The sequence below is a fragment of the Nicotiana tabacum genome, chromosome 14, assembly GCF_000715075.1.
Source record: "Nicotiana tabacum cultivar K326 chromosome 14, ASM71507v2, whole genome shotgun sequence".
Taxonomy (NCBI): domain Eukaryota; kingdom Viridiplantae; phylum Streptophyta; class Magnoliopsida; order Solanales; family Solanaceae; genus Nicotiana; species Nicotiana tabacum.
The window spans coordinates 63208333-63232385 of record NC_134093.1 but is presented as its reverse complement, the minus strand read 5'-3'; the positions used below and the strand labels follow the sequence as shown (position 1 = coordinate 63232385).

At 36.3% G+C, this 24053-nt stretch overlaps 1 protein-coding gene across 5 annotated transcripts; it reads right to left on the bottom strand.

Annotated features, from left to right (window-relative positions):
* Positions 1–1133: 1133 nt before the first annotated feature.
* Positions 1134–23522, bottom strand: LOC107817880 (uncharacterized). 5 transcript variants are annotated; one of them, XM_075229129.1, is made up of 15 exons: positions 22804–23165; positions 22255–22613; positions 21072–21177; positions 20565–20747; positions 20188–20250; positions 20075–20093; positions 19918–19982; positions 19790–19805; positions 19627–19688; positions 17757–17853; positions 16855–17189; positions 16270–16603; positions 13535–13878; positions 12928–13223; positions 1134–1266 (listed from the first exon to the last, which is right to left on the bottom strand). In XM_075229129.1, the coding sequence occupies exons 4-14, from the start codon at positions 20744–20746 to the stop codon at positions 12959–12961; spliced, it is 1782 nt and encodes a 593-aa protein (XP_075085230.1). In that variant the 5' UTR covers position 20747; positions 21072–21177; positions 22255–22613; positions 22804–23165; the 3' UTR covers positions 1134–1266; positions 12928–12958.
* Between the last annotated feature and the right edge of the window lie 531 nt (positions 23523–24053).

The following is a 24053-nucleotide window of genomic DNA, read 5'->3' as shown; positions in this document are numbered from 1 at the left end:
GTACTTATTCTTGATCGTCACTTTATTCAACTGTATATAGTCAATACACATCCGCAAGGAACCATCTTTCTTCCTCACAAATAACACAGGTGCTCCCTATGGTGATGTACTAGGTCTAATAAAGCTTTTTTCACTCAAGTCCCTTAGTTGCTCCTTCAACACTCTCAGCTCTGCAGGTGCCATTCTATAGGGAGGAATAGATATTGGCTGAGTATCTTGCAATAGGTCAATAGAAAACTCAATTTCTCGCTCTGGCGGAAGACCAGGAAGCTCGTCGGGAAAAACATCGGGAAACTCGTTTACCACATGGATAGATTGAATGGTTGGTGACTCTACTTTCACATCCTGAACCCGAACTAAGTGATAAATATAGCTCTTTCTAATCATCTTCCCTGCCTTGAGATAGGAAATAAACCTACCTCTCGGTGATCTCGTATTACCTTTCCACTCCAAAACAGGCTCCCCTGGAAATTAGAATCGAACCATCTTTGATCTACAATCAACGTTGGCATAACAAGAAGCCAACCAATCCATACCTAGTATAATATCAAATTCTACCATATCTAACTCAATTAGGTCTGCTACTGTAGATCGACTATGAACTACTACTGTACACAATCTCTATATACCCGCCTAGCTATTATTGGATCCCAACAGGTATGGACACCTCAAAAGGTTTAACCAACTCAGGTTCTATTCCAAACTTACTAGCAACCAACGGGGTAATATATGATAAGGTGGAACCTGGGTCAATCAATGCATATACATCATATGAGGAGACTGATAATGTCACGCCCCAAAACCGAGGAGCGCGACCGGCGCTCAACCGAGTGAACCCGGTCGAGCAAGTCTATTAGATTTCCTTCTATCCAAACTCATTCATGAATAAAGAGAATATATATGTTTTCGTTAATCAACCAATAAAGTGATCATGTTGCAATACCAATTTCTTACCATCAGTTACTTTATTTTAAAGTCTCAATTCCAAACACATTTTTCATAATCTGAAGTAAAAATAGTAACTCAAGCACAACACACGAGTTTGACTTCTCCAACACCATTATACAACCCACACTATGTCTATGGAGCCTCTATAGATAAATATGAGTGCAATGATAATGCCGGCAACAAGGCTCCGGCTATACCTCAAACAGAATACACAAAGAACAAAAGATACATGACCCCGGAATGAAGTGGGGCTCACCAAGTCAGTTGGGAAGAAGGTGTGCTGCTATCACTGATCAATATCTCCTGCTGTGGAACCACCTGCATCCATTTAAAAGATGCAACGCCCCCGGAAAAAGGGACGTTAGTACCGTCGAATAGTACTAGTATGGAAACTAAACACTAATTTAAGAATTCAGAAATACAAGATGAATATGATGAACCAGTGCAGCAATAGAATAATATAGATAATCGTTTAAACCATAGCAAGCTTATTAAAAGCTATAAATAACATTTATAGGATTTAAGATGAGATCCTCTGTAACCATCTTCACACAAAGCGGCCCTGCCGCCTCACCCGATGTATGCAGGTGGAAGTGTACGTACAATACCACAACTCTAATCAAGCGGCCCTACCGCCTCACCCCAATGTATGCGGGTGGATGTATAACCACAATACCAAGAACCTACACAAAGCGGCTATGCCGCCTCACCCCAATGTATGCGGGTGAAAATGCATCAACGATACCAATACAAACACAAAGTGACTATGCCGCTTCACCCCAATGTATGTGGGTGGTGGTGCCACACCAATACCAAAACTATACACAAAGCGGTCGTACCGCCTCACCCCAATGTAAGCGGGTGAAGGTGCAGCCCCACAATACCATAATCCCTACACAAAGCGGTCATGCCGCCTCACCCCAATATATATGCGGGTGGAGGTGTATCACAATCACAATCTCTATACCATAATCCCCATACAAAGCGGTCATGCCGCCTCACCCCAATGTATGCGGGTGGAGGTGTATCACAATTACAATCTCTACACAACTTGGCATAATAACTTTCACATAAATCACGATTAGAAATTATAACATGTGGATACATAATCCATAGTTTGGGACACATCCTCGATTTATAATGCAATATGATAAGAGCATTTGAAACACAAATTGAACATATATCTTCATCACAAAACTTATCGGAATACTCCATTTATCATCAACATCTCGGAACTTACAAGGATATTGGGAATTCCAATTCTTAAAGAAGAGTTTAGCCAAGATACCTCACTTGAGCTTTCTTACACTCTAAATATTCCGGAATTCTTAGCAACTTCAATCTATTTTAGAAATATAATAAATTGAACCAAAATTAGGAAGATGATCATGGTTCTAGCTCATTTGAGCATTTTATCAAACACAAGGTGTGCATAAGGTTTCAAGGCTCTTTTATGGAGAATTCCATCATCCCACAACCCAATATTTACCATGCCTAGTTCAACAATCTTCCTACACCCCTTGATATCACATGTATGTAAATAAACAACCCTCCTGCCTAGAAATTATCTTGCTAATTATTTAATTCTACACAAAATTCGAAAGTGAGGGTTAGGGTGTAGAATCTTACCTCTAGGATGAAGACCTAGTGAGTTTCCCTTCTTAATCTTCCAAAACGTGGGCAAGAATTGAAGAATAATTATTGAAGAACACCTTCTCACTCTAGGGCACTCTCTCTCACTCTAAAATATCAGATTATAGTTCAAAAATGGCCCAAAGAATGTATTTAAGGAAGTAGGGTCGGGTATCAAAAACCCAAAAAATGGAGCTCCGGAACGGTTCTGCGGTCGCATAATGGATATGTGGACCGCATATCGGTCGCATAATTGCTGACAAAAATGATCAAAAATCTGTCTGTTTATGCGGTCACTACGCGATCTGCATAACTGTTATGCGGTCGCATAATGCACCGCATAATAGTTATGCGGTCGCATAGTCGACCGCATAGCTGCTTCCAGAATGACCCTCTCCTGCTCACTTCTGCGGCCATTATGCGCCCCGCAGAGTGATTATGCGGTCGCATAATGGACCGCATAAGTGGGCTTTTCCGCCAAAAATTTTCCTTTACTTTCAGGTGCATTGTTCAACCCAAAAAGTCCGAGCCGCGGTGAGCAAGCTCGCCGAGAAGAATTTCTACAATCCTCAAACACATAAGCCTAGTCCGGCACCATGAAACATTATTTTCTTTGCAAATTTTATCGGGCTTTACACTTAAGTACTTCAAAATTTTCCGGGGTGTTATATTCTCCCCCACTTAGGATCATTCGTCCTCGAATGAGGGTAAAACAAATCTGTCATTAGCATCTTATGCAACTTAGTTTGTTTTATACTACAAACTAGCAGCCCCAAATTTGACTAACTCCCTAAATTTTTAAAAATTCGCCAGACTTTCCTTTGTAATTCTATCCATGTGTCAGAGAGCCCCAGAAATACATCCTAACAATATATAAATATTCCAACGACTTAACATAATACAAAACAACACCAACTCTGGCCTCATAAGTAATATATTTCCAGAAAGGAACATGATAGCATCCTAGGAAGCTCAAATCTATTCAAGGACAAGAATGAAGCTTTGGAATCTCAAAGAAGGCCTTTAACAAGATGTCAAGCTAAAGAGTTGCAAAATAAAGTCATTAGGCTTCAAGTGCAAATAAAGAAGTTGTTAATTGGGATGGAGAGCTCAAGAATAAAGGATATAAGTTGTCTAGGTGTTATAATTATTTTATGGTCCAAATTCATGTCCAAGAAAAGGTGGATTAGATCCCAAAAGACATCCTCTGAAGAAGGTCCAAATCAGGCCACTATTAGACCTATTTGGAACCTAAAAATATGTCCAAACTTGCAGCCCAATAAATCCTACATGAAGCCACATTTTTATAACATAAAAAGGACTTACTTGCTGCCCAAGAAAGGCTTAATAAGCGTGATAGAAGTTGGGTACAAGTTGGTGCCAAGTTGCTTGCAAGTTGCCTTCAAGATTTTCAAGATCCTATCCATGATTGGTTTGGGACTTTCAAGATTCTATCCTAGATTGGTTTTAACTTATTTTCATATATTTTGGTACTAAATTTATTGTTAACCTAGTTAGTTAAGGTTATGTTTTCCTTTTCCTAAGATTGTTGGAGTTACTTTCCAAGATTGACTTGGTTTTTGTTTTCTAGTATTTTTCTTTTTCCTAAGGTATTTGGACTTGTTGTCCAAAGTAGTTTAGGACTTTATTTCCTTGTTTTTAGGTAGGAATTTCGTGACCCCCTCTCTATATAAAGGGGTGTCTTCTTTGTTTTTAGATTTGAGATTAATATAGATAATATCAATAAAAAATTGTGAGATTTTTCTTGCACTCTTGTGTGTGGCTACTCTTGGATTTATTCTTCAACCTTCAAGACTCAACTTAAGGTGGTAAGATTAAACTCTTTCGAAATCTTAGATCACTTCTAGGTATTCAAGAAAGGTGATAAGTTTAGGCTTATTGTTGTTCTTGTTATTCTAAAGGGTCGGGTTTCACAATCTATCTCTTGTTTTTAATTCTCTACCAAAGGCGATTAGTTCTTTGTTAGCTAATTGTTGTTGTTAGGATTCAACTTCAAGAATAGACTTCTTGAATTTAAGAAACTCTTTCTTGAATTCAATCTATCTTTAATTTTCTGTTATTGTTTTGTTTCTTTATTTTCTTTTAGCTTCCGTATGTTTCTTGATTTTCTTTAGTAATTCTTGGACCCCTATCATGTTGTTATCAAGTGGTATTAGAGCATAGGTTAATCAAAATTTCAATCTTGATAATCTTGGGAGGTTCTTGAGCAAAACAAAACCAAAAAAACAAAAAACAAAAAAAAATGAAAATCAGCCAAAAGAAAAGCATCATGGCTCATTATTATTTGTAGAATTCAAGTGTTATTTGGTTTCCAAGTCAAGAAAGGAAACAAGAAGAGGGGATCCTAGTTCTTGAAGATTAAGGTAACTTCGTTCCTTATTCTTGTGGGTTTTGGGTTTCCTAAATTCTTTCCTTATTTTTTCCACATAACCAATTCATATTCTTTCAAGGTTTGGTCCTTCACTTTTCTTTTCTTTTTCTAACTCCACATTCTTATCACTAAGGGTTGTGACTAGTAAGGTTTATTAAGAAATCTAAAGTTTAATGACCAAGAGTTGCTTTGAGTGGAAAAATGCAAGAGAGGCGAGAACATTAGAGGAAAAAGCCAAAGTTTGAGAGATACATAATTCTTCTAATCTTTGTTCAAGATGTTTCAAACAGGTAGTTATAGTGAAAGGAGACGAGCTATGACTCAACAACTTGAAAAGTCGAACTTACAGTATACCGAATGGAAGGAAGACAATGGTAAAATTATTTTTCAAACAAGAGCTAAAGTGATGTCTGCGATTTGTGCCTTTAGAATTGACAAAGAGTTTGGCTATAACTCAATTAGCACTTATATGGTTGAAAAATTGAACTTGCCTTGTGTTGAGCATATTGAACCCTACATGTTGAGAGGAGTAAAGGTAGATAAAAGAGTGTTATTACTATTCTCTATTGGAAGGTATGAGGATGCGATCTGGTGTGATGTGATTCCCATGAATAATTATCATATCTTGTTGGGAAAGCCATGGTATGCCTATAGAAGAGCTTCATATAATATGGGAAAAAATAGATACTCTTTTGAGGTTAACGGGAAGAAACTTATTCTTGGAACTTTGACTCCCTCACAAATTTATGAAGATGAAAAGACTGTTAAAGAGAATATGAAAAAATATGAGAGAGAAAAGAATGAGAGGAGTAAGGGAGTGCAGGCTGACATCCCAACAGAGAAAAAATAAGAGGTTGTATTGAGTGAAGAGAATGGGATGTCAATTGAGAAAGAGTGAGCTTGAGGGAAAAGAAAAGAGAGAAGGCAATGAGATAAGAAAAGTCTTTAAGGTAGAGAGAGAAAAACAAGAGGGTTTGAGTAAAGAAGAAGAAAAAAACTTTAGTAAGAGAAAAGAGGCTAAGGGTGAGGGAAAAGTTAGTCTTGTGATAAAAACCAAAGAGAGTGTAAGTAAGAAAATATTTTCTTTACTTCCTAACCTATTAAATCTTTCTTGTTTTAATTCTTGTGATTTTGTGCGGCCATATGTAGAAAGACCTTTTGAAAGGGGAGGTGAGGCACAAGAGATGGTAGCAAATAATCCAATCGGATTCTAACATGAATTTAGCGAAATCAATTCTTGTTGGATGGTGGAAGATAAAAGCTTGGTTAATTTCTTTGTTGTTGAACCTTTTGACTATTTTGATCCTTATTTACAGGTTTATAACATGGAGTTCCCTAAAGGCATTGCTAAGTTAGAGCCATTGCATAAAAGAATAAAAGGTGATGTTGTTCCATTAGTAAATAAGTCCAAGTATGGTATGTATAATTGGTTCATTCACATTCTTGGCCTTTCTAGAACACCTAAGGTATGTTTGGAGGTAATGAACTATACTCTTATTTCTTATGTTGATGACTTTATAATTTTTGTGGATGATGATATTTTGATGCATATCAAGTCATTAACTGTAATATCTAAGTTAAAGTGCAAGAGTAATTTTCTTTCTTTTGAAATTGAGTATGACATAGATGATTATGCATTCCAACTTGGTGGAAAGAGGCATGAAATTTATGAGAAGAGGCTTGCTAATGAGTTAAATGTTCTTTCTTCTCTTATTCAAGTGTCTAATGAGTTTTCATGTAAATTGCTAGAATGTGAGTTTTGTTGTTTGATGGGAAGTCATTCCTCTAGTCATGTTGATTGTGAGCCTATAAAAGTGTTTGCTACTAGTAAAGAGGATATGCATGATTATTGTGACGTTAGTGATCAAATACTCTTTCATGAACCTATCTATGACTCTTTCTGTGACAGTTTGAGCAATCATGTAGAATCCATTGATGTTGCGAATATTATTGGGGAAAGTTATAATCATGAGCTTGAATGTATTGAAATTTATATTTTGGAATTTATGGGTTATTCTGACCTTTCTGAGAATTTATGTGCTTCTTTTGAATAACTTACGTGTAGAAGAATCCATGGGATTTATAATTGATACTTGGCTATATCATAAGAGTGTCTTATTTGATACATGTGGCAGAGATACTTGTGTTAAATGGATGCATGACTAATATTTTGTAATTTCTTTGACATGCACATGTTTGGACTACCTTATTGACAAGATCGCATTGCAAATTTCATTACATAGTGCATTTAAGAGAGGTTTTTATTGGACAACTCTAAGTAGGCATAAATTTTATTGGGATAATGATGTCCATGTGCTTTATAAAGGAGTATTTACACCTATTAGGCTTAATTGGGTTAAGTGGACACATGGTCACTATCTTGTTTTATTCCTACCATTTTTTCATATTAGTGGATGCCATTTACTAGTGCGTGACTTTTTTTTTCTTGCAAGGTCGAAATTCGAGGACGAATTTTCTTCAAGAAGAGGGGAATGATAGCATCCTAGGAAGCTCAAATCTATTCAAGGACAAGAATGAAGCTTTGGAATCTCAAATAGGGCCTTTAACAAGATGTCAAGCTAAAGAGTTGCAAAATAAGGTCATTAGACTTCAAGTGCAAATAAAGAAGTTGTTAATTGGGATGGAGAGCTCAAGGATAAAGGATATGAGTTGTCTAGGTGTTATAATTATTTTATGGTCCAAATTCATATCCAAGAAAAGGTGGATTAAATCTCAAAAGACATCCTCTGAAGAAGGTCTAAATCAGGCCACTATTGGACCTATTTGGAACCTAAAAATGTATTTAAACTTGCAGCCCAATAAGTCCTACATGAAGCCACATTTTTATAACATAAAAAGGACTTACTTGCTGCCCAAGAAAGGCTCAATAGGCGTGATAGAAGTTGGTTACAAGTTGGTGCCAAGTTGCTTGCAAGTTGCCTTCAAGATTTCCAAGATCCTATCCATGATTGGTTTGGGACTTTCAAGATTCTATCTTAGATTGGTTTTAACTTATTTCCATATATTTTGGTACTAGATTTATTACTTTCCTAGTTAGTTAAGGTTATATTTTCCTTTTCCTAAGATTGTTGGAATTACTTTCCAAGATTGACTTGGTTTTTGTTTCCTGGTATTTTTTCTTTTCCTAAGGAATTTGGACTTGTTGTCCAAAGTAATTTAGGACTTTATTTCCTTATTTTTAGGTAGGAATTTTGTGACCCCCTCTCTATATAAAGGGGTGTCTTCTTTGTTTTTAGATTTGAGATTAATATAGACAATATCAATAAAAATTGTGAGATTTTTCTTGCACTCTTGTGTGTGGCTACTCTTGGATTTATTCTTCAACCTTCAAGACTCAACTTAAGGTGGTAAGATTAAACTCTTTCGAAATCTTAGATCACTTTAGGTATTCAAGAAAGGTAATAAGTTTAGGCTTATTGTTGTTCTTATTATTCTAAAGGGTCGGGTTTCACAATCTATCTCTTGTTTTTAATTCTCTACCAAAGGCGATTAGTTCTTTGTTAGCTAACTGTTGTTGTTAGGATTCAACTTCAAGAATAGACTTCTTGAATTCAAGAAACTCTTTCTTGAATTCAATCTATCCTTAATTTTCTGTTGTTTTTTTGTTTCTTTATTTTCTTTTAGCTTCCGCATGTTTCTTGATTTTCTTTAGTAATTCTTGGACCCCTATCGTGTTGTTATCAGAACACCCTTAACGCCAATTGTTCAAATGATACAAAATTCATAAGAAGTAAGTCTTATAATTTTTTCCTAGATCACAACTTTATAAATACATGGTCATTCAAACAAATAAGAATACTTTTTTTTCATTTCTTCCTCAGCCTCCCAAGTAGCCTCTTCAACCTGTTAGTTTCGCCACAACACTTTCACGGAGGCAATTTCTTTATTTCTCAATTTTCGGACTTGCCGATCAATAATAGAAACCGGAATCTCTTTGTAAGTCAATTTCTCATTTACCTCAATAGTCACAACCGGAACAATGAGTGTCGGATCTCCAACTACTTTCTTCAACATAGACACATGAAACACCGGGTATACTAATGACATCTCAGGTGGTAGTTCAAGCTTGTATTCTACCTCACCGATCCTCTGTCCGACATACCTCGAACTCAATTTCCCTTTCTTACCAAATCGCATTACACCCTTCATGGGAAAAACTTTCAAGAATACCCAATCATCTTCTTGGAACTCCAAATCTCTACGACGAACATCTGAATAGGATTTCTGACGACTCTAAGCAGTCTTCAACCGCTCCTTAATAATTTTAACTTTTTTCATAGCATGATGCACAAGGTCTGGCCCTATCAAACTTGCTTCCCCAATTTCGAACCGCCCAATGGGAGATCTACATCTCTTACCATATAAAGCCTCGAACGGTGCCATTTGAATGCTAGCATGATATCTATTGTTATATGCAAATTTTATGAGTGGTAAATGATCATCACAGCTACCTTTGTAGTCTATAACACAAGCACGCAACATATCCTCAAGCGTCTGAATAGTCCGCTCTGCCTGCCCGTCAGTCTGCGAGTGAAAGGCACTAAGATTCACCTATGTACCCAAACCTTGCTAAAATTTCTGCCAAAAATTAGCAGTGAATTGTGCCCCCCGATCAGAAATGATGGAAACTGGGGTGCCATGCAACCTGACTATTTCTTTGATATACAACCGAGCATACTGCTCCACTGTGTCGGTAGACTTAACCGGCAAAAAGTGTGCTGATTTCGTGAGTCGATCTACAATCACCCAAATTGAGTCAAACTTGCGCGGAGTGCACGGTAATCCTACCACAAAGTCCATATTAATCATTTTCCACTTCCACATTGGAATTTCTATGTTCTATGCTAACCCACCGGGCCTTTGGTGTTCGGCTTTCACTTGCTGACAATTTGGACATCTTGCCACAAAATCCGCCACATTCCTCTTCATATCATTCCACCAATAGACTTCCTTAAGATCATGATACATTTTCGTAGAACCTGGGTGCACGGAATACCTAGAAGTGTGAGCTTCAGTCATAATTCTTTCCTAGAGACCATACACATTTGGAAGTTGGAACACAGAGTCGCCCTTGGTACCTTAGTATACCATCATCCATTCCAAGAGAAAAGACTATGGTCTTATGTTTATGAATCTTTCAACTGCACCAACAATGGATCGTTGTATTGCTTCTCTTTGACTTCCACAACAAGCGATGATTCAGCCCTATTTTGCACAATTACCCCTCCTTCACTAGAGTCCGCAAGACGAACTCCCAAACTAGCCAATCGGTGAACTTCCTTGGCTAATGGCCTCTGATATGCCTCCAAGTGAGCCAAACTACCCATAGATTTCCGGCTAAGAGCATCAGCCACAACATTGGCCTTTCCCGGATGATATAGAATATCAATGTCATAATCCTTGAGTAATTCAAGCCATCTTCTCTGCCTCAGATTCAATTCATTCTGCTTGAAAATATATTAAAAGCTCTTATGGTCCGTGAATATATCAACATGGACCCCATATAAATAATGACGCCAAATTTTCAATACAAATACCACTGCCGCAACTCCTAAATCATGTATTGGATAGTTCTTCTCATGATTCTTTAGTTGCCTAGAAGCATAAGCTATCACCTTCCCATGTTGCATTAATACACACCCAAGCCCGATTCTTAAAGCATCACAATATACCACAAATTTATCTATACCCTCTGGTAGAGTTAACACCGGAGCCGTAGTCAATCTTGCTTTCAATTCCTGGAAACTCTTTTCACAAGCATCTGAACATTAGAACTTAATTGTCTTCTGCGTCAATTTAGTCAATGGAGAGACAAGAGTAGAAAACCCCTCCACAAACTTTCTGTAATATCCAGCTAAGCCTAAGAAACTGCGAATCTCTGTTGGAGTTGTAGGCCTCGGCCAATTCTTCACAGCCGCAATTTTTTGAGGATCAACATTAATCCCCTCACTAGAGACAACATGACCCAAGAATGTGACAAACTCGAGCCAAAATTCGCATTTCAAAAATTTTGCATACAACTGGCGTTGATACAGAGTCTGCAACACTACCCTGAGGTAACCGGCATGGTCCTCTCGATTGCGTGAATATACAAGAATATCGTCAATAAACACTATCATAAAAGAATCGAGGAATGGCTTGAAAACGCGATTCATAAGATCCATGAAGGCTGCTGGGGCATTTGTTAGCCCAAAAGACATCACTAGAAATTTAAAATGCCCATATCGGGATCTAAAAGTTATTTTCGGAATATCCCGCTCCCTGATCTTCAATTGGTGATACCGGATCTTAAATCAATCTTGGAGAAGTACCTAGCACCTTGCAATTGATCAAACAAATCATCTATCCTTGACAGTGGGTACTTATTCTTGATTGTGACCTTATTAAGTTGCCGATAGTCAATACACATTCTCAGTGACCCATCTTTCTTTCTTACAAAAAGGACTGGTGCGCCCCAAGGCGACACACTTGGTCGGATAAAACCCTTTTCTAACAAATTTCTCAACTGTTCTTTTAGCTCCTTCAATTCTGTCGGTGCCATTCTGTAGGGTGGAATAGATATAGGATGCGTGTCTGGCATCACATCAATCCCAAAATCAATCTCCTTGTCTGGTGGAATCCCAGGGAGTTCATCCGAAAATACTCCCAAAAATTCATTCACAATAGGCACGGACTCAAGTGTAGGTGCTTCAGCATCGGTGTCCGTAACCCGGACCAAATGATAAATACATCCCTTGTTGATTATCTTTGTGGCCTTAAGGTAGGAAATAAACCTACCCTTTGGCACCATATCATCACCCTTCCACTCAATAACTGGCTCATTTGGAAATTCGAACCTAACAGTTCTGGTTCGGCAATCAAGTTGGCAAAACATGAATAAAGTCAATCCATCCCCATTATCACATCAAAATCAACCATTCTCAATTCAATAAGATCGGCCACGGTGTCTCGACCACGCAATGTGACAACACAATCTCTATAAACCCGCGCGGCCAAAATAGACTCACCAACCAGAGTAGATACAGAGAACGACTCATAAAGCTGTTCTGGTTCTATCCCAAATTCCATAGCAATATAAGGTGTGACATGACAAAGTGGAACCGAGATCAATAAGAGCATATACATCATGAGATTGGACAGTCAATATACATGTGACAACATCTGGAGAAGCCTCTGATTCCTGACGTCTCCGCATAGCATAAAATCTGCTGGGTCCTCCCGAATTCTGTGCACCACCCCTAGCTGCACCACGCCCTGCGGGTGCTGGGGTGCCTCGAGCTGGAGGGGCTGTAGATGTAGTAGCTGCAGAATTAGCTGGTTGTGCCGCACCTCTGCCCATATTTCGGCGGGACGAGCGGCAATCTCTCTGAATGTGACCCCTAGCATACTGGTAGGTCCATAAAACAGGACTCCCTTAAAATCGCAAATCCCACGTTGCTATAGTATTAAATAGCCTTCGTATGAAACATTTGAAGCTATTACGTTGCTATTTCAAATCAACATCTTTACCGAAGTTATCACGTTCCATTCCATTCTCTGTGTTTGTGAATTTGAGCATTATCCCCTTCAAAATATTAACACCAGCAATTTAGACATGATGTTGGAGAAGACATATATTCTAATAATAGATCATTCCTCAAGTAGAACCACTTTAACGACCACTAGTTTCCCATGTATGGATCTTTTGCCAAGAATAGAACAAAATGAATATCTCAAGAAGTAAGGAGTAAGCCCATCATCCTTCACCATGTGATCAGGGTTCGAATCACCCCAATGCGATACCCCCCTCCCCTTCCCCCCTTTCCCCCCCTCTTAATAGTAAGTAATAAAATTTAAAAAGACAATGTAAGGAGTAAAAATGAGGAAGGAATTGTAGAATATTAGAGAGGAGTAGTTTCCAAGTGCAATAAAAGATTAAGACAGGTGAAACTTACAAGAAAGTTGAGATAGTCATATTGTCACAAGTTACACTAGGATGGATGTTAATAGTGGAAATCCAAAACCTTTGTTGAGACAGTCAAAAGTGCTTTCCTGGACATCCATTTGCTCTACCAGTGGCAAATCAAGATTAGATTTGAATGCCATTTCAATATTTTCCTGATTTAATTGACAATCCAGAAATATTTTATCCGCTGAACAATTTTCATATCCCGGCTTATAATTTTCAACTTCATGGTTGCAAGCAAGATCCGTACAGCTCTCGATCGATAAAGATGGATCATCCAAAAACCTTAAATCCAAAATCAAATGACATATTAGAGGGTAATAATTATCTATGTATATAATGATAAAGGTGGTGATAATGATACTGATGATGGTGAGTGGGGCACATGGATGGGAAATAGGAACAATAATACATTTGTCTAAACGTGGTGATGAAGAAATAAAAGATATCATTACTGCAATAGTACCAGTGCCATAAGTTTTCAAACGTATCTTGTTATAGTTGTCTTGCACGATATATGTGACATAACTATTATCAAATTACCGAGGACTATGATGATTTGCAGCTTGAAGCTTGATACAAAGGTAAACCCTTACCCTTGTACAAACAAATTTAGGTCCCCGTATCCATTAATACTTTCACTATCACCTCCGTTGACTGATGAAGATCGATGCAGCTCTTGCCCAGCATCAAAACTTACAGGTGAATTCATACTATAATGGCCAATTGATGATGAAGACTGAAATTCGTGCTCATCATCAAATTTTAAACATGAATCAAATGCATTAAGATCCTCGTAATCGTCCATATTTTCACTATCACCACCATTGACAGATAAGCCTGCATCGAGTTGGGTTGAAGATAAATTTATCCCATGCTTGATTGAGGAAGCAGTTGAAAACTCTTCTCCAGCATCAGAACTTGATGAATCCATCCCATACTGAAATGCAAAGAATGCTCCTTAAAACTTGTAGTATACACAGTATTTCAGAGTACTAAGATGTACCTATTAATTAATATTAATTTTTAGTTTCTATCATAATGGCAATAAAGGGGAACATTAAAACTTGCAGTTCACACAGTATTTTAGAGTACTAAGATGTACCTACTACTAATTAACAAATTATTAGTTTTTTTATTACAGTGGCATGAATGAGAATAACAAAAGATAATAATGGATATGCTGGAAATCTAACAGCCAGTGGTTGTACACTGTTGAGCAGTCATTTTCATTTATTAATTTTTTTATTATATACCCTAAGGATTCCAAGCTTTTAAATTTTTATCTACACCCCTTATCATCCCCAATCCTCTTATTTTCATAGGAGCTTCATATAACTCTATAAATGTTAAGATATAATCATATCAGAGGCACCTTTACGATTTTGTGCCAAATCCACTTTAACATTTGGAAATAGATTTCGTTGAAAAGTATTTGAATTTTTTACCAGAGGCACTTTAATGGAGTTTGCTAGTGAGTCACCCATTTTTCTAAGTTATTCATGATGTTAATTTTGTGAATATTCTTCTGAAATCTATAGTTCCCTAGATCGCAAGAGAAAAGGAATCACCATGCTATAAGTCAATGCTATATGACGATAGCCCGGTGCACTAAGCTCCCGCTATGCGCAGGGTCCGGGGAAGGGCCGGACCATAAGGGTCTATTGTACGCAGCCTTACCCTGCATTTCTGCAAGAGGCTGTTTCCACGGCTTGAACTCATGACCTCCTTGTCACATGGAAGCAACTTTACCAGTTACGCCAAGGCTCCCCTTCAAGTCAATGCTATATGCCGAGAGAAAATTGTGAAAAGGGAAAACAAACTTAGTTTTCCTTGGGTAAATAAAGCATATTAAGTTAGGTACAGAGAGAATTTGAGTCAACTTATTGTTGATCAATTTATGCTACATTTTTTATTGCGTCTGGTCAACTAACCTAATTAAATTATCAGAATGCAATATGATAAAATGGGATATTAATGAAAAACAGTAAGTTGCGGAAAAGGAAAACTAAGCATATTAAGTTAAGGGACAGAAAGAATTTGAGTCGGCTTACCATTGGTCAATTTATGCTACATTTTCACTGCGTCTGGTCAACTAACCTAATTTAAATTATCAGAATGCAATATGATATAATGGGATATTAATGAGAAGCAAAATCTTTTCTTTAATAGAGAGGATGCAAAATCTTTTCTTTGATAGAGAGGAGAAGTGTGTGATCTGTTAAATGTTTCTTCAGCTGCACGTCAAACATTGAATCACACAATGTACTCTTAAGGATTTTGAAAATACTACCAAATAAATCTTTCCACTAAAAATGCAGATGGTGGACAATGTCGGAATGCATCCTAGATTAATAAGTAAAATATATGCAACAAACTAAGCCAACAATTAGCTGACAGCTTTTCTGCAACTCATTGACCTTCCTCAAACGTCACTCAAATTGCTATGACCACATACACTAAATTATGCATCTTCCATCTCTGATCTCAGAAGGGTTACAGAGTTCTGAATATCATTTGTATTTTTGGCCATCAAATGTCATAGAAATGATCTCCATGTTTTGAGATACAAAAACGATCGCCGTGGTAGTAGGATGATGGAATTTAGCCTCGAAAGAATTCTCCACTCAAAATGTGAAGACAGTTCAGAGAAAATTGTATTCCTGGTAAAATATTACTTTGTTGTGTCATTCGTTTTCGTTACCCTATTACATTGCTGCTGCTATAGCTTGTTGCTTTATTTTTAATGTTCCTTGAGCAGAGGGTCAATCGAAAACAGTCTCTCTACCTTTTTAGGGTAGGGGTAAAGTCTACCTTCACACTACCTTCCCCATACCCCACTTATGGGATTAAACTGAGTTTGTTGTTGTTGTTGAAGTTTAGAGAAAATTTCCTCCTTAAGAGAGATAACCATCAGGAAAGAAAGCTTTATAGTTCAAGGCTTCCTTGATTGGTACTACTGGCTTGTCCATCTACTGGGTGGGACTATTCCAACATATTCGGTGCTACGCCCCTGTTATCCCGTCCTCGAGACTGAACTAAGTGGATCGGTGCTATGATATAAATCTGAATTGTAAGGTTTGATACAAAAGTTGATTGGAGGTTATATAATAATCTTGAGACTAATGTAGTTACAATCAGCAATTTAGACTTGATGCTGATGATAAATCGTAAGCATTCAAATAGTTCTCATATAGCTTCAATTCAGAATCTTTGGACAATGATAGAAAACAATCAATATTTTTTTTTCCAAAATGTAAAGAGTAATGAAATGCGAAAGGAGTGGTAAGAATATTAGAGATTTCGCTACATCATAAAGGTTAAAACTTACCAGAAAGTGTAGAGATTTGGCTAATATCATCTTTTCACAAGTACCAGATGCTGATTTTGAACTATCGTGGATGTTAACAAGATCAGAATGAGGAAGTCTGGAACCCTTGTTGATGTTATAGTCAAAAGCATTTCCCTGGTCATCCGTCTGTTCTAGTTGTGGCACATCAAAGGTAAATCCAAAATCTGTTACAATATCTTCCTGATTTACTTCACAATCTAGAAATATTTCATCAGGTACAAAATTTACGGATTCTGGCATAGAGACTTCAATTTCTTTGTTGCAAACAAGATTTGTGTAGCTCTCAAAAGAAAAAGATGATTCCTCCAAATACCTAGAGACCCCAAATCATTAAAATGTCAGAAGCTAATAATTACTTCTGCAGATAAAATAAAAACTATGATTACAGTACAAACAAGGAAGTATTGAGGGAGCATGGGAGAAGGAAGACGGGAGAAAAATATTGTGTTTTTATTAGACATAGTAATAAAGATATCACTGCCAATTAGATCATATATTAAAATCTTTTACTTAAAAAGGGACATGATAATTGGAAGTCTGAAGCACATAAAGGTGGTTCCTCACTCTAGTGGAAATGAATTTAAGTCCTCGTATACATCCATATTTTCACTATTACCACCGTGGACTGATGAACATTGATAGAGCTCTTGCCCCAAATTCATCCCATGCTGCATCAGTGAAGTAGTCTGGAAGTCTTGCCCAGTATCACAAAGTAAAGATGAATCGAATGAATTCATGCCTTCATTTACATCAATATTTTCACTATCACAAGCATGGACTGATGAACATGGATGGAGCTCTTTCCTAGCATCAAAGTTCAAAGGTGAATCCATCCCATGTCGGGCTGAAGAAGGCTGAAAATCTTGCCCAGCACCAAAAATTAATGAACCCATCCCACACTGCAAGCCAAACAGAGCTCATTACAATATTTTAATTTACAATAAACTGTAAAGCATAATTCTTTAACTCATCATTGCACGTTATATTTACCCATTAATTAACACTAATTATGAGCTTTAATTAAAATATGGAAAAATAAGAAAATCAAAAGATAAATAATGGATATGTTGGAAACATTACACCCAAGCACAATATTCTATAAGCAGCTCTTTTCATTTTGTTTATTTGTAGTTATAAACTGTTAATAAAGAAAGTAGCTTACGATCCACGGCAAGAGGATCAATATAACACCACGCTTCTATTATTTTAATAGAGACAACATATTACTCTAAGAAATGCCAGGGTATCACATAAATCAGATTTTTTTAATACTTTTATTTAAGAAAACAAAGTGAGTTTAAAAGGTTTAACCAAATATATATCCAACAATAGTACTCCCTTTAAGGCCCTTGAGGTCTTCATCGATTAAATTAACAATAATGAGTAAATTTGATCATTCATAATAAATGTGGTGATTGGCTACGCATAAGTTATTGAATGCCAGGTGAAGCAAGAATTAAGTATACCTTATGTTTCGCGATTTCGTTAAGAGATTTTGATATTGAGTTCTCCAATTTCCTAAGTTGTTGAATACTGTCAATCTTGTCAAGATTCTTCCATAGCCTACATATTCCAAAACAAAAAAGAAATGTCATATTATAGTTCTTAGAACTATCTCCATAGAAATAATAGTAAGTCAACAAGGCATATCAACCTAGGGACATGAGAGAAAAATCTGAATCAGCTAACTGTTGATTTATTCATGCAACACTTTCATTGCTTTTTTTTTTTTTTTGGTTTGGTCATACTGTACTGAATTATCTTAAACCTGATAACAAGGGATAATTCTCTTTTCTGGAAGAGAAAAAGGAGAATATGTAACCTTCTAAACATTCTTCAGCTACACATGAAACAAAGAATGAAACATATAAAGTTACTCGAAGGATTTGCAAAATACTGCCCAACTTAGTCTATCATTGTAAACTTAGCTGGTGGGAAATTTGGATATGCTTATGATAAACTCATAACTTACATATCTGCAGAAAAGCCAAAAAAATAGCTAGCAACTTTGCTATAATTTATTGGCCTTCCCCAAAACAGTATCTAACTTTACTTCCTAATTCCTACGACCACACACATGACACATTAGACTATGTATATTCCATTTCTAAGGTCACAAGTGTTCACAGAATCATTTGATTATCATTTGAATGTTTATCCAGCATATGTAATAGAAATGATCTCCATCTATTTATAAGACACAACCTCAATACTCAGTCAAACCTATGATGACGCAATGATTGGCAGTGCAATTGACAAAGGGATTTTGAATCAAAAAAGCAAGTTCTCCTCAAATGTGAAGTTGATTTAGAGAAAGTCTAATCTCTTATTCTTAAGGGAGATAAGTTCAGTCTTATGATATAAAATGTTCAAGAAAAGTTTGAAATAAATATTTTTCAGAAGTATTTATATAACAATTGTGGGACCAACACAGTAAAATCCATTCACTATCATGTGAAGTAATGAAATAAAAGTTCATTGAACCAACTCAGCCAACAAACTTTCTCATTTCTCACAAAGTGTGGTCAAATCAAAACTGCAAAAGGAGTAGGTCCTGGCCTCGTTAATCCACGTAAACTCGTAAAGTAGAGTCACAGCTTGATATCAGATAAACTCTTAAATGAGAATCATAAATGGAATAGTAGTATGTGAAGAATGAATGCCTACATAAGAGGACATGACAAAGCCACATGTCATTTAAATATATCCTAACAAAATGCTTTCTCAAACTGCATGTCAAGGCACTGTAAAATTAGGTCCTTGCCTTGACACCCTTCCCTAGCCTTTGTTCATTGTCACGAGCACATCAGTTATGTGTGCATCAATCTTACTCTACCAGTCAACATTTGCACCTTGTTTTTCTTTACTTCTTTCAAAGAAAATTTTTGTGCTATTCATGGGAGTTGAATTTAACTTAAAAGGTGCACTATACTAATACTGGTGAGTTACAATTTCATCTGATTTCTGTTAAAAATCTATAAACTTCCTTCCTCCCTGAACCATTGACCCAATCAAGAGTGGAAAAATCACTAGCTTTTTAATAGAACTGTGAAACTTTAAGCATTTGGTAAACCAACTTTTTAAGTATTCTGCCAGACATTATAAACTTCTGAGGCTTTATCTCCTATCTAAAATAGTTGTTCTTTGTAATAATTCAAGAACGAATAATACAACTTCTTAACACCTGCAGAAGAAAAATAACAGGGTTTTTCTTATAAAAATCACTAAATATATAACGAAACCAATCATAAGAGGCCTAATCTATGATTATGCTTTTATGTTTGTACTGGAAGATATCTTTTGAAAAAAATGAACAATGAAAGAGATCAAAGTTACCTGAGTCTACCCTCAATGTCTGAAAGTCGAATTCTTAATGACTGTGAGAGAAAATTGATATCCTACATTAAGCACAAGAAACTCAGTAAATCTAACTAGCATTGCTACCAATGGTAACAAATTTGATAATCATAGTGATATTTGTGATAAATAAAATTAATACCGCCGTTGTCAAATCCCTGAAAAAGAATGAGAAGAAATATTTTCAGTAGTAAAAAATGTCAACCTGATAGGCCTTGATTTCTTAAAAGATAGGTAAATATAACTACTTGGCAGTGAAATGAAACATACCCAGGACAAAGCTGCTCTCCTATGTCTACATCATGATCATACTTCTTGCAAGCTTTCTTTATTGTCTAAATGTTCAAAGCCAGAAAAATGCATCACTAGAAAAGCACCTTGAAAATTGAAATGCACATATGAACGGAAAGACATAAGGTTGACTTACATCGAGACACTCCATCTTCCTGCTTATCAAGTAAAAGAAGAGTTCAAAGAATTACTCTTAACGCATTCAATTATTTCATCAGCACAATTATTCATACAAATGTGTTATGTTACCTTTTTGCCCTTTCTTCTGGATTTACTTCGGCAAACTTGGTGGTAATCATGTCCTCAAAGCTACTGGAGGAAGAAGAATGCAGGGGATTTAAGATTTATCGATTGAAAGGCTTTTGCAAAAACTGGTCTCTAATGTTTGTCAGATTTAAAGACGCATAATAATTAAAATTAGCCTATTTTCATTCAGGTGGATGCCACAAAATACTTCATATCTCATAAATTGTAGACATGGATAAAGTGTCTTGGCATCAAAAAGTAACAATCACATTTCCTACAACAAAATAATTGACGCACTAATTTTCTCTCCAAAGACCTATAACATTAAGATATGGAAATTTAAGGCTTAATCTTGAGTTATCGTGGTGGGAAAAAAGTACCTGTTATCTGACTTGTATACACTAGGCTTTCCACCTGGTGAAAACATGGCAAGAAAGATGTCAATGTCACACAACACTGACAGCTCATTAGCTTTCTTCAAGAGTCCCTTCTTTCGCCTTGAGTATACTCCTATGCGGTTGCTACCATCCAACTTATGCAGTTTTAATTTTGCTCTCCCCATTCTGCATTTCCATCAGCACAGGTTCAATTCGTTGATGCCTATATCAAATGACTTTAAGAACATACACTCTAATAAATTGTGATTGGTGGTAATTGGTTAACACGTGATTCTTACCCCTATTTAACCAGTTTAGTAGTAGATACAATTTGGGAAAGCGAAATTATTTTGGTATACCAAGATTATCATGCATGTATAATCCAGGAAGTTTAGAAAATAATCATGCCACCATAACATGTACTTGTGCATTCTCTGCACTTTTCCAGATGCTATTAGAATAAACAACAGTAGGTGTACTGAATTCCAGGTGGTTAGCCAAAATATTTACCTCACATTTGATTCAAAAGCTAAGTGTTTGCTTTCCTTTAGAGTCCAATTTTCAAGAAATTCTATGAACAGTATCTATCTTACAAGATACCAGAAGATGAGGAGACCTGAGATAAAGTGCAGGAGAAGAAAACGACAATCAGAGTTAGATTTGTAACATTCTCCTACGATACAAGTAAGACATCACCAGAAAAAAAATATTATCTTCTTTGTACACAATTGAACTTTCTAATTGGATATAATCAATTAGAGGAGTGAAACCACTACCTTCTAAACTATCTACAATGAACTTGTATAGAACGTTTTGAGAGTATTAGCACAGAGACAACCAAAATCCTAACAAGTCCAACCATTTTCAGGTCAAAATAAAGGCATGTATGTAGAATTACAGTCAAAGCACTTTTACAAGGAAATGCAGTATCTTAAATAATAATCACGAAGAAGATGCTTCATTATGTCCGTGAAATTTCTATTGAAGCGGAAAAGTAAAAGAACTTCAAATTTATGTTGGCAAGATAAACAATTATCGACTTTACAAGCAGTAACGGAGTCATGAATTTTGACAAGGGGATTCAAAATAACCCAAAAATGGCACAACTAGGGTTTCAACACGTATTCTCTTATGTTAAGGGGATTCAAAATATTTATGTACAGAAAGGTTGTTTTAACTCTATTTACGCAGTACAATTTACCAATGAAGGGGATTCAATTGGATCCCTATTGTTGCATGTGGCTCCGCAACGGAGTGCTGGATAACCCATGAAAAGAATAAGAAGAGAATCATTTGCAAAACCTCAACCACATTACATAACCCCCTGCTTCTCTCATCACAATCGAACACAACCCACTATAACAAAAAGCTTTTATGAAGAACTGCTAGATGATGCAAGCAGAAGTTAAGGCAAAAAAAAAAAACACGAAGAAAAGAGTAATGTAGGGGAAGAAAGACACACATTCCCCTCTGAGATGTTAGCACACAAATTTTCAAGCTATATACAACTTTGCTGCAGGTACAAAAACTAATCGAGACCCATCCTAAAACATTTTCTTATGTAGAAGAAAATTTGGGGAAAGTAACTGCTTTTAGTTCAGTGTTTAAGTATAATGCCTGTGTGATCCAGGAAGTTAAGAAAATAATCAATCACCCTAAAATAACATTGCACATATGGAATCTCAGTGCTTACCTGCCAGCAGAATCCAAATTTCATATAATTATACAAGCAATGGGACTTTGTTAGTTAGCAATGCCAGCAGTATGGTCCTCGAAACAAAAGAAGCCAAAAACAAAATAATGAGTAAGACTTGTAAAATAATATACAACCATTGTTGAATCACATTTGTCGCATTTCCCAAAACGGAAACAGTATATTCTGAAAATATGTGCACTGGAGTTTAGAAAGTTATAACACCACACCACCAAAATAAAAGGTGACAATCATAGTGTTCATAATTATACAACGTTTAGAAGGAAAAGTATAATATAATAGGATTATAATTCCGTACCACTTTGATTATAGGCAGAGCCATTTAGATTTTGTAATATCTGTAGATTGAAAAACAAAAACAACAAGAACCGACAATTGAATAATTTCGATGTTGAAAGAGAATACATATAGGTACATGATAACGTACAAATAATGAAACATATTAGAGAAGACAATGAATTCTATACAAACCCCACCCACAAACCCAAACATGCATGACTCTATGAAGAAACAATGATACGATGATACCATATGCAAGAAAGACGTGATTCCAGCCTCAGAAATGTTGAGCCGACATATCTCCATGCCATTCCACCGCAAACTGTTGGCGACGAAACTCTGGTAGAGATGCAAAGAGAATTGGATTGAGGCCAAAAAGAGGAGGTTTATGATTTTATAAGGAAAGGAGATAGCTACAATTGTGCTGAGGCTTTCTCAAGAGAGGCTAATCTACGGTCATGGTAACCCGAAACGATTGAATCGGAGAAGCCGTTATACCGACCATTTTGTGGTGAGTTTCAAAATTCATCAAGTGCACCTTGAAAAGTTGACATTTGAATAGTCTAATAGAGTAGTAACAATTTCTAATTACACAACACCCACGCTACTATGATAGATTACAGCTATAATGATATTTTAAATAGAGAAATCATCGACAACCCTTAAAATTATCACTAATTTTATTTAGACATTCAAACTAAGAGTTAAAAGAGCACCCTAGTGCGCTAAAATCTCGCTATGAGCGGGTCTGGGAAAGAGCCGGACCACAAGGGTCTGTTGTCACAGCTTTACCCTGCATTCTGCAAGAGGCTATTTTCACGGTTCAAACCCGTAACCTCCTAATCACATGACAACAACCAATCATATTCAAACTAAGACAATTCTAATTAAACACCTAAATACCTGATAAAGTGTTCCCATCAGACACTTGATATTTTTATTTTTTTTGGTTATTTTGAAAAAAATAGCTCTTGATTTTTTCTTCTCTGACGGACCGTCTTTTGTTTAATGGAGCAGGTGACATTAACTTATCCACATAATGGGCGCTTCAGAACACGCATAGAAGTTTTTTAAAAGCTCTAAAATATTTAGTAGAAACACCTTATCATGTGTTTAGGTGCTTAATTGAAAAAGCTTCTAGTTCGAGTATTTAAATGAAATATACTGACAAGTTTAAGGGATTGTCAATGTATTCTGTCATTTTAAATCAAAGATTTAACTCATTCATAGATACAAGAACAATCCTAAGTAAATATAAGGGATAATTTTAAGTTTGGTTTCATAACACTAATATTTCTTGTGGTTTATGATATTTTTCAAATTTTGCGTTACAATTCTTTTAACCACTTATTTTTAATATAACCCAGAAATCTCTGTGCTTGGCCCCTTAAAAACCTATGCCGGCACACCCATTTTTCTCAAAAACCGACGAGTAACTAGTAAGATTTATTAACGCCTTTTAGAAACTATAAATGCATTGCTACTGTAGTAAATGTCAC